At 51.0% G+C, this 16,810-nt stretch overlaps 1 protein-coding gene across 1 annotated transcript in view; it reads right to left on the reverse strand.

Moving 5' to 3' along the window:
- Positions 1–885: 885 nt before the first annotated feature.
- Positions 886–16,810, reverse strand: part of zbtb7a (zinc finger and BTB domain containing 7a) — a 23,730-nt gene continuing 7,805 nt past the window's right edge. The window contains exons 2-4 of the mRNA XM_079739125.1: positions 14,581–15,220; positions 11,996–13,050; positions 886–9,085 (exon numbers count right to left, since the gene is read on the reverse strand). Of these exons, the coding sequence (XP_079595251.1) occupies positions 8,641–9,085; positions 11,996–13,050; positions 14,581–15,220 (2,140 nt within the window). The 3' untranslated portion in view covers positions 886–8,640. The remainder of the gene's footprint in view (positions 9,086–11,995; positions 13,051–14,580; positions 15,221–16,810) is intronic.

Here is a 16,810-nt window from a genome sequence, read left to right on the forward strand (position 1 = left end):
GTGTGTGTGTGTGTGTATCAGTGTTTGTGTGTGTGTGTGCGTGCGTGTGTGTGTGTGTATCAGTGTGTGTGTGTGTGTGTGTGTGTGTGTATCAGTGTGTGTGTGTGTGTGTGTGTGTGTGTGTGTGTGTGTGTGTGTGTGTGTGTGTGTGTGTGTGTGTATCAGTGTGTGTGTGTGTGTGCCCGGCTAGGCAGGGCCTGGGGACTGGAGCAATATGTGGGCTGTTGGGGTGGGGTTAATGAGCTGTTCAGTGACCTCTGTCACCCTGCATGACGGCCTGAGGGAGGCGCACTCAGAGACAAACAGGAAGAAAGAGCGACAATCGAGACCGCAGTAAGTAGGCTTGGGGGGTGTTGGGGGTGGGGGGTAATCAACGGTTTAAAAACAGAACGATCACAATCGAAAGCTTTGTCAGTAAGAATAAGATCAAGTCGCCCAACCTGCACTCCTACACGTTTGTTTATCTATATGGCAATTATCCTTTTTTTTTTCACGATAAGGAATGCATATGGTGTTAAATGATTGCATCTTTACGCCGGAAAGTTGAATCTTACGCACCACTGCGTCTGTATAATTGTATAATAACTGGCAGGATAAGGGAGCACAAATGCGTCTGTGTATTGCCGTGCATGTGGGAAAGAGAGCGTAAAAGATCCGAGGGGGGGGGTTAAGGAAAACGGAAGAGTGAGCAATGGTGTGTTGCAATCGCACGAGGCAGAGATGACTTCTTCATTCAATGGCTGATGAGGGATTTTACTGCCATCTTGTGGTTGTTTTCAGAAACCGCATAGTATAGGCAGTGTGTGTGTGTGTGTGTGTGTGTGTGTGTGATTGTGTTTGCGTTTGTAAACATTGACAAACGTACAACCTGCAACTGTTGTTTTTTTTAATAGAAAGATCTCGTATTCTTTAAACCATACAACCAGATGCCAGACATTTTTGGATATATTAAAAAAAAGAAAAACGGAACAAACAATTTAAACAAATAAAAAAGGAATTATATGGTTTAGATTGTGTGGATTTAGTGGTCTCATATACAATACAATTTCTTTTTGTCGCCAAAAAGTGCAAATTCACATATAACCCTCACCCATTTGCAGCTCCCAACAGATAAGACTTGACAGACTGCTATGCTAAGAAAAAACATTTGTGAATAAAATTCAATGGCCAGGCCTGAGAAACAGGGCATGTCGAGCCACCCCAAACTTACACCAGAGAAGTTTCAAACGGCTATTAAAGATCTTATTTTTTCAATCAATCACATTTACAAATCAATCTATTATAAATATTCACCTATCGCTCCCCCCCCCCAACTTAAACCATTTATGGAACTATGAGTTTGTCTTTACGTATATTAAGATGGATATATTCTCTTGACTCTATTGCAATAATCCTAATTTGACATCGATACCAAGCGCCCCCCCCCCCCCCCCCAAAGAAAAAAGAATAAATCCATAAGTGCTTGGCCCTTTGATATCTACGTCCCTATACATCTTAGCGGCGTGGATACCAGATCCAACCACATTTACTTGAAGCAAAGACAGAGTTATGGCAGAGTCCGACTCTGCAGCAGGAGAGACAACGCATGTTCAACAACCAGCCCTCCCAGCCTTCTCAGAAAGCTTTCCAACTCTTATATAGGATTTCATTTTTTTTTATACAAGAAAGACTCTCCCAAAAAAACAAAGATGTAAGGACTTCTCTCCCAATCAGGTCGGAGATAACAAGCGGGAAGGGGGGGGGGGGGGGTATACTGGACTGAGTGACCGTCCAATAGGATGCATATCGACAGCGAGGGACATAGTCAAACTGAGGTGTAGCCAGCACTGAACACTTTCAATGCAGATACCACATTTTCAACGCTTAACTGTATTTTTATGTGGACTGTATTTTTCGTTGTATATTGTGTTTTTTGTTTGCCTCTTTAAATATATATATTTTTTCTTTGTTTCAACCAAAAACATAAATCGCATCAACGGACAAAACGAAACATAAGTGATAATAACGACCGTACAAAGAGTACACACACGATTCTGGATGGCCCGTCGCAAAGTGCTTTGTTACAATCACAGAAGCGAGGAAAGAACTCAAGGAAACAGGCAGTAAAGGTAGCCAGACCTGGGGGGGGGGGGGGGGGGTCTTATCTGTCTGCCTGTCTGTCTGTCGCTCCATCGGATGAAGCGGCAGACAGGCTTCAAATAGCAATTAGATAGCCGACTGTTTCACTCGTCTGAAGAAGGCGGGTTGCACCTGCCAAGAGTCCGTAGATGGGGGGGAGGGCATGATTTCATGGAATGTTTCCTCATCGGGGTCTGAGACGTTATTTTCCTCTCTCCCCCCCACCCTCCCCGGTCTCTGGTTTCCCTGCTGATGGGCAAAGGTGTCTGAGTACTGATGTCATCCTCACGCTCCAGAGAGAGAGAGAGAAGAAGAGGAAAGCAGACCGTGCTTTTAGCTTTTTCCAAGCCTTTTCCGTCTTTCAAAGACACACTTCACAATTTTTGTTCTCCTGAATCTTCATTCCCCGAATCACTGGATCGTGATCTGGAGCGAACAGCTGGGTCAAAGTCAAGACGTGAGAGGGAATCGTTACCGCTTGTACGTTAAGAGGAATCTTTTTTTGTTTCGTTACGACCACAGGAAATAAAAAGGACAGGAAGTAGCTTGAAGGGTCGTCGGACAAACGTTACATGTTTTAGCACACACTGAAACGCAATGCATAGCAGTGTATTTTCCACCTGAGAAGTATTTACAAAGACATAAAAAAGAAAAAAAACCTCCATTCCCATGTTGTAATTTCCCCATCTGGGAGACCTGTAATGGCCTTCTCTTGTGTCTTAATGTCTATTAGACTGGTGGTCATCACATGAATCCTACCAGCCCTTTAGTATACAAGCTGAGATAATCAAAACCAAACAGGAAAGTACAACATTCAGCCTCCCCTTCCCCAAACCTTTGTACCCTAAAGACTCACACACACACAACCAACTCACTCACACACACACACAGCTCGCATGCGTGCGTTCTCTGAAGTGTGTGTGTGTGTGAGTATGTGTGTGTGTGTGTGTGTGTGTGTGTGTGTGTGTGTGTGTGTGTGTGTGTGTGTGTGTGTGTGTGTGTGTGCCAGAAGCATGCTGTGCTTGGTTCTGCACTGCATATGCCACACTCAGCTTGCCATAAAAAAGAGGCTGGTGGAAAATACTAAAACGATAAAATAAAAAATACAAAACCAAACAAAATCAGGTGTGCGACAACATGACAGAGCAAAGCAAAATAAAAACACTCTCTTTCTGCTACCATCATGACTACTGTCACGTCTTCACCGAGTACCGCGTTCTTCTGTGAACATGAAAACAGTTTGTCTTGTACTCTTCTTTGATTGAGGATGTGTTTCCCCCTGATTCGTGATCAGGGACCACCGATCGTTCGTAAAGATAACCCTTCTCCATGAGGTCTTCTTTCATTGGTCTGGGGCCGAGGCCCGTCTGGAAACCAGAGTTGGGGCGAGGGCACCAGAGAAACGTTGCCCTCACACGCTACACAACACAGACTCACAATCACAGCTGAACCCAACACCAATTCATCTCAATCACCATTCTCTTGACAACTCAGTATTTTCTTAAAAAGCAACAAAACAACAACAACAGTAGAACAGAGTAATAAAGCAACGTTGTACATCTTGCAAATCCGCTTTAGCAAATTTACCCAATTTCTTTTTTAGTCCTGATTAATGACAGACAACAAAAAACAACGTGAAATTTAGAGTGCTTTTGTTTGAGTCTTTAACCACTTAAGGCACACGTCTGTCCCGTCGTGGTGAACGTCCTCTTAGTCGGACAGGGGTCTTCGTCCAAGCACCCCGTCCCCGTGTACAAACACATCTGAACCCACGGACAAGACCCAAAGTGAAGGTGAGCTCAGAAGTCCTCGACAAAGGCCACGGGAGCCAAGACAGCCACCCCCCCCGCCCCCATCGACACATCCAACAAGGTACACATCCACCAAGGTATACATCCCGCAAGGTACACATGCGTCAACATCTGGACTCGTGGTCTATAAATTTAGAAATTACATGAATTGGAATTAAATCATGACCAGCTTCATCATCATCAACAGTACACATCTTTTAATTCCGACATTTTAAATATTGGAAATTGCAGATTTTGAGGATAGAAATACCAAATTTCTTTTGGCCACGTGAAATGGAATTTAAACGACAGTCTTGTAGCTTTAAGCGATCAAATTTTGATCAGAAACGCCTGTGCTTTTGTAATGCTATGGGTGGAAAGATAAACGGTGAGACAGACGTACTGCAGCTGATTCTGATGTCGATGGGGGGGGGGGGGGGGGGGGGGGGGAGTCATAGATTTGCTAGCTTAATGACATCGCAGGGTCACCTCCAAAATCTTTGATATAGCCTTCCAATTTAGAAATATTACATATTTCACTCATCCCACAAAATATTGGTCGCTCTAAAGTGTGTGATGACCTTCTGCGTGGTCATCCAGGCTTTGGTATATGGCATCGATGGATGTCTCACTCTTCGGTATGTGGTATAACATATCTGCCCACGGGGTCGGAAGGGACTCTCCGCGCAAACCATGAGTAACAGGCCCCCTGCTGGAGGCTCCCAGGCTAACACCCCCGGCCTCTCTCGGGTCTAACTCCACACGCAGAACAAGGACATTATCATTAGTGCAAACTCTCGCTGTTCTCAGCTAAAGCACCACTTCCAGTGCTATCAGGCTTATAATCCATAACCCCTACCCTAATACCCACCCACTCCCATCCCCGGAACCCTGAACCACCATCAGACGAGGAAAAGCATCACGATCCAGCATACACCCGCACAACACACACACACACACACACACGCACGTACGTGCGGCTGTACAACTCGTTAGGGTTTTTTAAAAAATGCAGCGCGATATAACATTTTAGAAAACTAAGACATGAAGCAGAAAAGAATGTAAAGCTACAGCCTCTTTTAAAGACAGTAAGGAGGGGTTGGAGGACAGTAAAGAGGTTAGGGGTGTCATTGTGCAGCATGGTCAGAGCCCCGGTCTGGATAAACACGCAGTTCTTCTCTCCCCCGCCAAGCCCAGTAGATCTTTGGCTTGTGGACGTTCAAACGGACACACGGGAGATGAGGTGAGCGATCTTCAGCTATCAGAGGTTCTGGATTCTGTTTTTGGGTGGAAGGGGTTGGAATACTTCCAGTTAGAGCTGGAGAATAATTCCTATCCAATTAGTATTTGACCATCCACAACCAATCAACAACCCAGCATTATCGCCGGGGTTTCAAGCTGAAGACCTGTATCTGCATGACATTCAGTCTTGAACCTCATGAAGATACAACAATAAAGGCTTCAAAGGCCGAGCGCAGAGCCAACTTAGAGATCATCACCGAGTAACCAAACCAACATTTATTCTGCGTGTTTTCCGAAGAAAGCGCTCTTTGATGCTGTGGTATTGGATGGCAATTCATCACAATGCTCTTGTTCTGCTAAAATATGTTTGGTTCAGCGCGGGGCTGGTGAACAGATGGGGCAGACACAAAGTTTGTTTATCCAGGCTTGTCCTGAGACCCTCCAGCCAGCCAGCCAGTGACGTGCGCATGTGCCTGTGCACACGCATGCAGAAAGCAAAAGTGCATGCCTCTGCACAGGCGTGCAAGCACGGAGCACCCTGACCGTTACGTTCACACTCTCCTCACTCCCTTACGTCTCACTCTCTGAAGTGCATTTGTTTACAGGGGTTAGATGTATATCTATTTATCTATAACACTATCTCTTTATCTTTAGAGATAGTGATATAGACACACACACACACATATCTATATACGTATACATATGTTTTTTCTTTCTAAATACATATTTGCTTCTAAGCCCACCTGACATGTCTTTGTGAGATCTCATCTCATACACATTTGTGTCTAGATTTGCGTCCTTTTTTTTTTGGCAACTTGCCGTCAAACCCCGAACGAAACCGAGGAAGAGGAGTTGGCCCAGGGGCAGGGGCCCATCTCCTCTTCCATCCCCGTCTCTTGTCAGCGAAGTACCCGTTTGGTCGACCAAAAAGTGCCTTTAACTTAGTAACAAAGTGCAATCACAAGCCGCCTCTCTCCGATATAAAGGTGCAACAGGAGCCAATCAAGCGTCTCTGCCAAGAACTGAGGGGAGAGGGAGGGGGGTCTCAAGGGGTCACATGTTCTCCCTCTCACCCGCATAGCAACAACGTATTGTAGAACTAAGAGCAACCCGGATGCACCAGGTCAGAGGCAGAACACACGCAGCGCTGACCAAGCCACCATCCCACTTTCTGTTGGAATCTGCATGTGTGTGTGTGTGTGTGTGTGTGTGTGTGTGTGTGTGTGTGTGTGTGTAATGGGGTGGCAGTTCAGGGTGCATGTTTGAACAGGCTGTGGCTGACTCACAACAAAGTGCTGTGGCCAGAGGGACCGTGACGACCACGGAGGCGCGCACGCAACCACACAGTCACCCGCATGAGCGCGCACACACACACACACACAGATCCTACCTAGGTTACACCAGGCTTTGCTTTAATATAATAATACCCGCTCCCATGCTGGTCTGGCGGCATTAGAGGACTACAGAGAGAGGGGGGGGGGGGAGAGAGGGAGGGAGAGAGGGAGAGAGCAAGAGCGAGAGAGAGGTCTGATTTGATCCCTCCCTGCTTGGAAACGTGGCTGTGCTGGGGGAGATTATTTTTTTGGAATGCAACAGACATTGTGAGTCTCTTCTCCCGGCCCCCCCCCCCCCCCCCCCCCCAACGCCATCATGCCCGACCCCATCTCCCCAAACCACCAGCCCACTGCAGCTGTTCCTCTGTGGCCTCCCGCCTTGGACAGGTATTTATTGCTTCCCTCCTGCTGCAGGTAACCTCATGGCAGCGTGGTCTCGAGGGCCCCGGGAGCGGAACATGGCGCAGTACGGACAAAAGCTACACGCAACCTCTCCCTGAGTCCTCCTCTCTCCCCCCGCCAGCCTTCCCCCGACGCCCCCAACCTGGGGCAACCTCTCTGTGGAACACGGCGCAGTACGGACAAAAGCTACACGCAACCTCTCCCTGAGTCCTCCTCTACCCTACCCCCCGCCCGAACCCGGGACCACCTCTCTGGGGAACATGTCGCCGCTGTCGCTGTGCAAACATAGAAAAGGTGCTCATCTTCATCCTGCTTCTCTGTCTGGCTCTCTCTCATCAGGCTCCCTGACATGGCCTTAACCCGGCCGCGGGGTTAAATGCTACCCGCGTGCCCCGTCGCACACGGACAGACTCCGAAGAAGTACTGCACGACGTCAAGCGCATTCACTCACTCTAGTCGCCTCCCTCTTTGAGGGGGGAAGGGGTTGTGTGGGGGAGGGGGAGGGCTGTACTTTGTCAAATGTTCTAAGTCGTTCTCAATTAGGTGTTTGTTCTCGTTGGTGTAGCCGGCATTTTAGAAGTTTGTTGTTGTTTTCATCATTCACCCACGACACATCGCTCGCTTTTCTTACACGTTACACGTACAAACAGTATACCCCCGCATTAAGAAGGGACCCGATGTCATCCTAACTACCTGCTGTATGTCGACACACACACACGCACGCACACACGCACGCAGGCGCACACACTCACACATATACAATTATAAAGTGTCAAGTACCCAAAGCAGAATCGATTAAAAATGGAACCAACATTGAAAGAAAAAAAACATAAAACAAAAAATTAAGACAAATCATACAGGACTAGAGAAATGCTAAAGTCGCAGGGTTGGGGGGGTGCAAGACAGGCAACACAGTCAAGCTAACAGATGCATGGAGAAGAGGGCAGTGCTTTAGAAACAGAAGCCCTCCTCCATTCCCCTTCCCTGGAGCCCTGCAACCAAGAGCCTCCACAAACGTGGATTTGACTCCACAATATTTAGTCTTTTCTCTTATCTTAAAGACCATTAGATTCATAAAATACATTGTTTTTCTTTTCTTTTTTCGTGAGAGAGAGAGTTAAGAAACACTTCAATCAAACCCATGTCGGATTCTTTCTGGAGCATCAAAAGAAGAGGACTTGCATATACCACACCGAGTGGCAATGTTGTTTCTATGGTAACTGTACATTTTCAGATGTCTGCAAAAGAATAGAAAAAAAACGATGTTGTATCATTCAAAAGGATTTATCCTCGGTTAACCCAAACAGGAGACTGGTGTTGGACAGACATCCTGTTACGAAACGAAAATCTCCCATCCACTGCATAGTTGCTCATAGTTGATGTAATCCACGTGACATTCTACCAATAAGAGCATGTATGCCAATGTACAAAATCCCTAAGATCATAAGGAAATAAAGTGACCCAGAAAGTGGACATCGTGGGCGCCTGATTCGAAGTGTTCTTTGCTCTTTGACAATTAAACCGACGCAAGTGCTGTCTCTGTTTCCAAAAAAGCAAAGAGGGACAATGAAACGTTAAGATTAGATTTGTGACACCCTGATTTGGTTTAAAGAGGAAAAAGTTAGTCTTTGTCGTTAAAGTTTGCCTCCAAATGTTATCTTTTTCTCCTCTCTGTCCGGCCGCCTGTCTCACAGGCGGCCGCAGAGGGAATATGGCGTCCAGCGGGGGGGGTCTAGCGGGCCCCTGAGGACCCCCTAGAGCCCCATCTCCACCGGCCTCTCCTGTGACTCAGGACTGTGCGAGAGGAAGTCGGCACCGCCCTCCTCGGCGGTTAAGGTGGGGTCTGACCGCCTCCGGCCCCTGGCCCCGTGGGGGCCCGAGTGGGCCAGGGGCCCGGCGGGGGGGCCCAGCACGCCCAGGTCCAGAGGGGCCTCCAGAAGGGCCGGCTCCCTCACCCGGGGCTTGCGGCCGCGGCGCGAGGGGACGCCGTTGCAGCCGTCCTTCTTGAGGTGGCGGTGCAGGTGGTCCGAGCGCACGAAGGTCTTGAAGCAGCTGGAGCACTGGTATGGCCGCAGCCCGGTGTGCACGCGCATGTGGTTCTTCAGGTCGTAGTTGTGGGCGAAGGCGGCGCCGCACTGCGTGCACAGGTACGGCTTCTCCCCCGTGTGCTTCCGCATGTGCACCTTGAGCTTGTCCTGTCTGGGGAGGAGAAACAAGAGGAAATCAAACGGCCGTATGCGACAAAACACGACGCCCGGCACAGAGCGGAGGGCAAAGGCTCAGTTATGGTTCCACGTCAACGCAACACAATGACCAGACGCTTCAACGCAGCCGTCAACATGTTTTGGTTCTGCGTCGGGTTTAGTGAGCGGACCAATCGACGCCTCGACCCAAGGTTACGATTTTTGGGAGGCGCACGTCAGGCCCTTGCGGTGGACGCAAGGAGGGTCGGCGAGGGCGTAATGGGTCCGTAAACCACCTTGCTTTGCGTCGACTAGGAACCATAACTGAGCCTTAAGCCAACACATATTTCAAAAGGGGAAGATATGTTTAAGCGCTGTTATTCCTGTTTGAGATTCCCGCTGCATACGAAACCCCCTTTCTGCCATATATTATTCCTTTTAATGTACATATGGGTCAACGGTATTTTGCCTTTAACGGTTTATGTCAGCTATTAAAGCGTCTACTCCCAGTGCTTCCGTGCGGGCGCCGCTTGCTGAGCCGATAGGGCCGTAAACCTGAGGTTTTTATCTGAGCCATTTCTCATAACTCCTGTCTGAACCGAAGCCCGCTACTCACAATGGTGTTTGTTTACAGCGTCGGTTAGTTTTCTTTCCTTCCATACCCAACAGCCATGATAATTATCATGGAGGAGAAAAAAGTGGCTGATAAATACCCGGATTAAAAAAATTAAGTTTATTATTATTATTATTATTATTATTCATTTTCGTATATATCCAACTAAAAGATAAAAGAATAACTTAAACTTTATCCGTCGTGCACAACCATGTGAGGATAACCTTATGTAAATCATAAGCTATCTTTGAAACAAAGGAAGTTGTATCCTTAAGATTCAAATATATTGTTAGCATTATCCTGTCAAGGTTAACGTTAAGTGGATAACTGTTAAAACAACCCCAACTCTGACTCTGTCAGTATCTTTTACAAAACAATTACATGCAGGAAACCAGACAACAACGTTGGCATGATTAATACACATAAACATCTCGCCTGCACACATACCAAGGCTAACATAATATAACACAGGATAACCCAAACGGGTTGGACGTCATTCTGTGACGTCTGGGTCTTTCTAAGACTAGATTGTCCACCCATCTCTTCTTTATCAGAATGCTTCTCTCGGTCTCCATCTGCCTTTCTTTAACCTCCCTCGTACCCTGCTAGCATCTTAGCTCTTCGCTACCGTCTTAGCTCTTGGCTAGCTTAGCTCTTAGCTAGCTGTACTTCCCCACCAGCTGGGGCACAGGGTAGCTACACAGACTAGCGTAGGCAGCTAATGCATGCTTGTTGCTAGCAGAGCTTTGCTCTGGGCTTTAGGTAAACAAATACACGCACGCACACGCACACAAATAGGTTCCCTTCTGAGTTTGGATGGAGAACGTCCATGAATGGATGAAGGATAGACTCTTTGAAGTCCTATTGTCCGGTGGCAGGGCAACACGCGGCAGGCCCTACGGGTCAGGGCACGGGGACAAAGTTCCACAGCGACAGGGGTGAATTATTTAACTGACAGGAGTGATTTATTACAGAGCGAGAGACACTCTTAACCCTGATCAAACAGGATTAAGATTACAATACCCCTCCTCCCATCGCTAACCTCATTTAACCGGAATGCAAATTTAGCTCAGTGTTCCCTGCTTGCCCTGCTAATGCAAAGGGTCCCAGTGTTCCTACCCTCCTGCATCTTGTTTCCAAAGCCAGCCCACTGATTAATTCATTAAGGGAATGGCTTCGAGGAAGCACTCACAAATACAGGGAAGCCATGTGCAGTCCAGACTCTATCGCTTTGAACTGGCTGCATTTCAGTTGGGCTTTGTGTTCGTGTGTGTGTTTGTGTGTGTTGGTGTTCGTGTCTCGTGTGTGTGTTCCTGTGTTTGCGTGTGTGTGTGTGTGTGCGTGCGTGCAGTTATGTTATGGGCAGGTTTGCTGGGGGCAACGATCAACATAACCAGAGTTCACAAGTTCAGATGAGATAGGATAACAGAGCGTGCCAAGAATCCCCCTCTATATCAGAATCTAACACTTTACAGCGGCCCTAGGCTAGATAACACTACCCTGGTACAACCTCTTTATAGGGTCCCTCGGTTTGAAATGTCAGGACTTTGCTGTGGACCCTTCACCGATAAAACAACTTTTATGACCGCATCAGCCTGCGGGCGAGCGCTGGAATGTACAATGCACCTTTTTAGAGAACATTATGCTGATGAAAAGTAATAATGCTGCTGAATAAACAGAACGTTATGTAAGGAGGTGTTGAGTCCGAACAGGTGCGTCACACGGCACACAACACCAGAGAGAAGTGCTGGTTAAAACACATCCCGGAAGAGAACAAACAGAATATTAAAAATAGAACAATAAAAAATTAAGACTAAAAGTTAATTCACGACTGTCACAGATGGATGCCGTGAAGGAGCTCAGAAACAATCAACACTTTAAAGAAGTCGTTGAATTTCACCCACCAAAATCGGTTGAATGCTACGCGTGCGGCCGCTAACTGCGATGCTAGCCCGTGACCCCTAGCCCGCGACCCCTAGCCGAGCTCTAACGTAGCTGTGCACGAGTGTCAGTTGTGTGGCACTCCCACCCCTCTAACACACACACTTATTGTATGATGTATGCCCTGGCACTTAAAAATAGTACTTAGCATTGTGCAGCATCTGATCCTAGCTATCTTTGTTGTATACAGGGAATGGGTTAACCTAGCGATTGTAAGTGCTTTGCACTTGGTTCTATGAACATCCTTACTGTACCGACAGAGATATATTGTTGTTTCTCCTTCTGACAAATGGACTTATTGTAATTGTCGCTTTGGATAAAAGCGTCCTGCTAAATGCCCTAAATGTAAATAATGTTTGAAGTGAGACTTACCTGGTGAAGCGCACTTTGCAGATGGCGCACTCGTAGGGCTTCTCCCCGGTGTGTGTCCGGATGTGCCGGGGCAGTTTCCCCGCCCCCTGGATGACCTTGGAGCAGATGGGGCACTTCTGGAACGCCTTCGACCGCATCTTCCTCTCGCCGCCGCCGCCGGCGCCCCCGCCGGCGCCCCCGCCGGCTCCGCCTCCCCCTCCTCCCATGGCGCCGCCCCTCTCGCCCGGGCCACGCCCCCTCTCGCCCGGGCCCCGCCCCCTCTCGGGGACCAGCCCGCCTCGGGAAGCGGCCCAGTGCGGCGACGCCATGCCGTGTGCCGCCGCCGCCGCCGCCGCCGCCGCCGCCGCCGACACGGCGCCGCCGTCCTCGTGATGCGTGCTGTTAAAGTAATTCAAGTAAAACTCCATGTCGGCGTCCTCGCCGTCGCCCCCCGCCTGGTCCTCGCCGGCGGCGACGCGCTCCTTCTGCCGCTCCATGGAGTCCATCATGTGCTGCAGCAGCGCGCTGGCCGAGCCGCTCTCCCGCTCCCGGGCCGCCGCCGCCACCACCGCCGCCGCCACCGCCGCCAGCTCGCCGTCCGCCTCGGGGCCCGGCCGGGGGGGGTAGAAGTGGCCGTTCAGGGCGGCAGGGGTGGCGGGGAAGAAAGGCAGAACCCCGTTCCCCAGAGGCCACTCCCCCCCGCCCTCGCTCTGCGCCGCCTCCCCTTCCTCCTCCTCCTCCTCGTCCTCTTCCTCCTCCTCGTCGTCCTCCTCCTCTTCCTCGTCCTCCTCCATCTCCCGCCCTGGCGCCTGGGCTGCCAGCGCGGAGTAGTACTCCCCGGGGCCCCCGGGGGCCCCGCCGTTGCTGTGGGGCGTGCCGTTGCCGTGGTTAAAGTGCGGTTGCGTGGACAGGTCCCTGAGTTCCGGCGTGCTACAGCTGCTGCTCCAGGTGGCCCCTCCCCTCTGGAAGTACTCCAGGTACTCCTGCGCCCGCAGCTCGGGCTCCGCCCCCTCCTGGCCACGCCCCCCAGGGCCGCCCTCCTCCTCCTCGCTGTCGTCTCGTCGCTCGCTGCCCGCCTGCCCGCACATCACCATGGAGACGAGAGAACACACACTCAGTGTTACACAGACATTGTGGGGATGAATTCAGATGATGGGTTGATCGGCACCTAATGTATGTTGTACGTCCTGAAACTTAATGTACGCACTTATTGTATGTTGTACGTCCTGAAACATATTGTACGTTGTACATCCTTGGACTTAGAAATAGTACTTAGCATCATGTAGCATCTTATCCTAGCTATCTTTGTTGTTTACGGGGAATGGGTTAACCTAGTGATTGTTAGTGCTCGGCACTTGGTTCTATGAACATCCTTACTGTACTGACAGAGATATATTGTTGTTTCTCCTTCTTCTGACAAATGTACTTGTTGTAAGTCACTTTGGATAAAACGTTTGCCCTAAATGTGAGTGTACGTAATGCAATGACGCCCACAGTTTGAGAGAGCTCCGTTCAGTCGCTATTTCAATATTTGTCATCCAATAATTTGTAGTCTCGTAACTCTCGGTCTGAAACCCATCCTTCTTCATATGAAGGCGGAACGGAAACTAAAAGTTATATTATTTTTTTTTTAAATATATTTTCACACCGGACGTTTTCGTCTTTAGCGTGCCGCAATTATTCCGATCTAAAAATCGGAATTTTTCATCACCTCAACGTTTTTCACCACATCCGCCCCCCCACACACGAACAGCGGGCTACCGATGTAGCAGGACGCTGCAGGACGTCCTGCTGTGTACAGATGTGTGACACAAAAAGGGGGCGGTGACGGAGGGACGTCTTATCTATATAAGGTAAGCGAGCGCACTGTCACCGTGGCAATCAACTGGACGCGCTCGGTGTCATGTGAACGTCGGGGCATTGCCGCTGCGACGAGCACGGCAACATAACACTGTGTGTGAAACAGCCTGCTGTCCCGTCACACACACACACACACACACACACACACACACACACACACACACACACACAGTTGGCCCAGTATACGTAAGTGTGAAAGTAACCCCATGGCTGTGGGCGTATGCTTGGCACACTGTGTCGAGAGAGAGACCGACAGCGAGCAGGAGAGAGTGAGCGAGAGAGAGAGAGAGAGAGAGAAGTAAAATCTACCATGTGATGAATGCTCTTTGGACTATTTCCATTCAGGCCCGCTATGATTAAGTGGGGGGGAATTGGGCTTTGATTGAGCGCCTCTAATGGAACACCATTTACCATTTCTTCTTCTTCAACGCTACTTCCTTAACAACAACAACAACATCAACATGCACCTTTCCCCGGCCCTTATCCCGCTGAAGCGGGGGCCGTGAGATACATCGAGTCGACACTTTAAGCCGATATTACACCCGTCAGCGAGGAGGAGGAGGAGGAGGAGGAGGAGGAGGAGGAAGAGCTGATGATTAAGCTGCATCTCCTTAAGGACCGATGTGGTGTCCCGTCACTCTGAGACCCGGGGGGGGGGGGGGGGGGGGGAGTAAGAGGGGGAGAAAGAGGTACCGTACTGGGGGGGGGGGAGGAGAGTGAGACGGGGGAGGGTGAGGGCTACTGACCGGCGGGGAGAGCACTTTGGTGTCCAGCAGGTGTGTGCAGACGTCCTGGACGGGGGCCACCTCCAGCAGGCGCGCGGCGGCGAGGACGCCGGCCACGCTGCCGTGGCTGAGCGTGAGCGTGGCCGTGTAGGCGAAGTCCAGCAGCGCGCCCAGCGCCTCGGGCTCCACGAAGTCCAGGGCGTACACGCTCTGCCGCTCGGCGGCCGCGCCCGACGTGAACAGCTTGTGGAAGTAGCTGCTGACCGACGCCAGCACCGAGCGGTGGGCCGGGAACTCCTGGTCCCGGACCACCAGCAGCACGTCGCACAGCTGCCCGCTGCGCCGCTGCTGGTTCAGGCCGCCCAGCAGGTCGGCGCTGTGCTCGGGGAAGGGGATCCCCACGGGGCCCTCCTCCGCCTCAACGGGGCCCCCGCGGCCCCCCGCTGCTGCTGCTGCGGCTCCTCCTCCTCCTCCTCCTCCTCCTCCTCCTGCAGCACCTCCTCCTCCTCCTCCTCCTCCTCCTTCTCCACTGCCGCCCCCCCGCAGCTTCCTGGAGCCCCGCCCCCCGGCCCCCGACGACATCTTCCACCAGCCTGCCGCCGAGCCACCTAGCACCGCCGCCGCCCGCGAGTCCGTCCTGCCGCCCGTCTGTCTGCCCCTTCTGCAGGAAGGCGGCAACGGATAGCAGGAAGAGGGGGGAGGGGGAGAGAACAGAAGTATGGATCAGATCACGGTCCGTGACACGCTGTGAGCAGAGAGGGAGAGAGAGAGGGAGAGAGACAGAGACAGAGAGAGAGAGAGAGAGAGAGAGAGAGAGAGAGAGAGAGCGAGCGCCGGCCGGGAGGGAAACAGCGGAGGAAGGTATCGATCCATCAGCCCACCATGGTCAGGAATATACACAAGGCCGCAGTCAGAGCCACACACACACGATTGCGCACGCACATACACACACACACACACACACACACACACACACACACACACACACACACACCTGACCTGGGTGCAACGACTACCTCAATAAGAGATTTGGTTTTATGGTCTTCTCGTGCGTTTATAGACGGGACAGGGAGGAAGGTTAGAGACGAGAGGGAACGCCGGGTGGCACGGGACCACGGGAACGCCGTGTGGCACGGGACCAGAGATGGGAATCGAACCGGCAGCAGCGAGGGTCACCCTCACGGGGCGAGTCACCCACTCAAACCCCTCAACTCTAAATACCGATTCTCTTTGTCACGCGCCGAACTCCCTGATGTGAAGCCAAGTATTTACAAGACCGCTGCGACGGCCCAAGAGTCAGCTCATTCAGAACCGGCGCCAGAGCCAGCTCCCTCTTAGCCGGCTCCACAGCCAGCTCCCTCTAAGCCACCTGCAGTGCCAGCTCCATCTAAGCCGGCTCCACAGCCAGCTCCCTCTAAACCAGCTCCAGAGCCAGCTCCATCTAAGCCGGCTCCACAGCCAGCTCCCTCTAAGCCAGCTCCAGAGCCTGCTCCATCTAAGCCGGCTCCACAGCCAGCTCCCTCTTAGCCGGCTCCACAGCCAGCTCCCTCTAAGCCAGCTGCAGAGCCAGCTCCATCCAAGCCGGCTCCACAGCCAGCTCCCTCTAAACCAGCTCCAGAGCCAGCTCCATCTAAGCCGGCTCCACAGCCAGCTCCCTCTAAGCCAGCTCCAGAGCCAGCTCCCTCTTAGCCGGCTCCACAGCCAGCTCCCTCTAAGCCAGCTGCAGAGCCAGCTCCATCTAAGCCGGCTCCACAGCCAGCTCCCTCTAAGCCAGCTCCAGAGCCAGCTCCATCTAAGCCGGCTCCACAGCCAGCTCCCTCTAAGCCAGCTCCAGAGCCAGCTCCATCTAAGCCGGCTCCACAGCCAGCTCCCTCTAAGCCAGCTGCAGAGCCGGCTCCATCTAAGCCGGCTCCAGAGCCAGCTCCATCTAAGCCGGCTCCACAGCCAGCTCCCTCCTAGGCCCCGTCCACACTGAGCCGAAACGGGCGAAAACGATGCGGTTTCGTTTTATGCGGTTCAGGAATATCTCCGTTAAGACGGAGTCATTGCAAAACCACATTGAGCTATGGAAACGCTGTAGTAAATATTCAAGGCGCTGGTTCTCCACAGAGAAAAGTGGAGCGCATCAAACCTGCGCGCATTTAGCCTGTGCGCTGTACACAAACATTCAGTCACAAGGAGATTCAACCTTTTAAAATGAGCAGAAATACTACTTTTAATGTACAGTTAGTAATTAAATTCATCAAGGGGC

Source organism: Pollachius pollachius (assembly GCF_949987615.1).
Source record: "Pollachius pollachius genome assembly, chromosome: 7".
Taxonomy (NCBI): domain Eukaryota; kingdom Metazoa; phylum Chordata; class Actinopteri; order Gadiformes; family Gadidae; genus Pollachius; species Pollachius pollachius.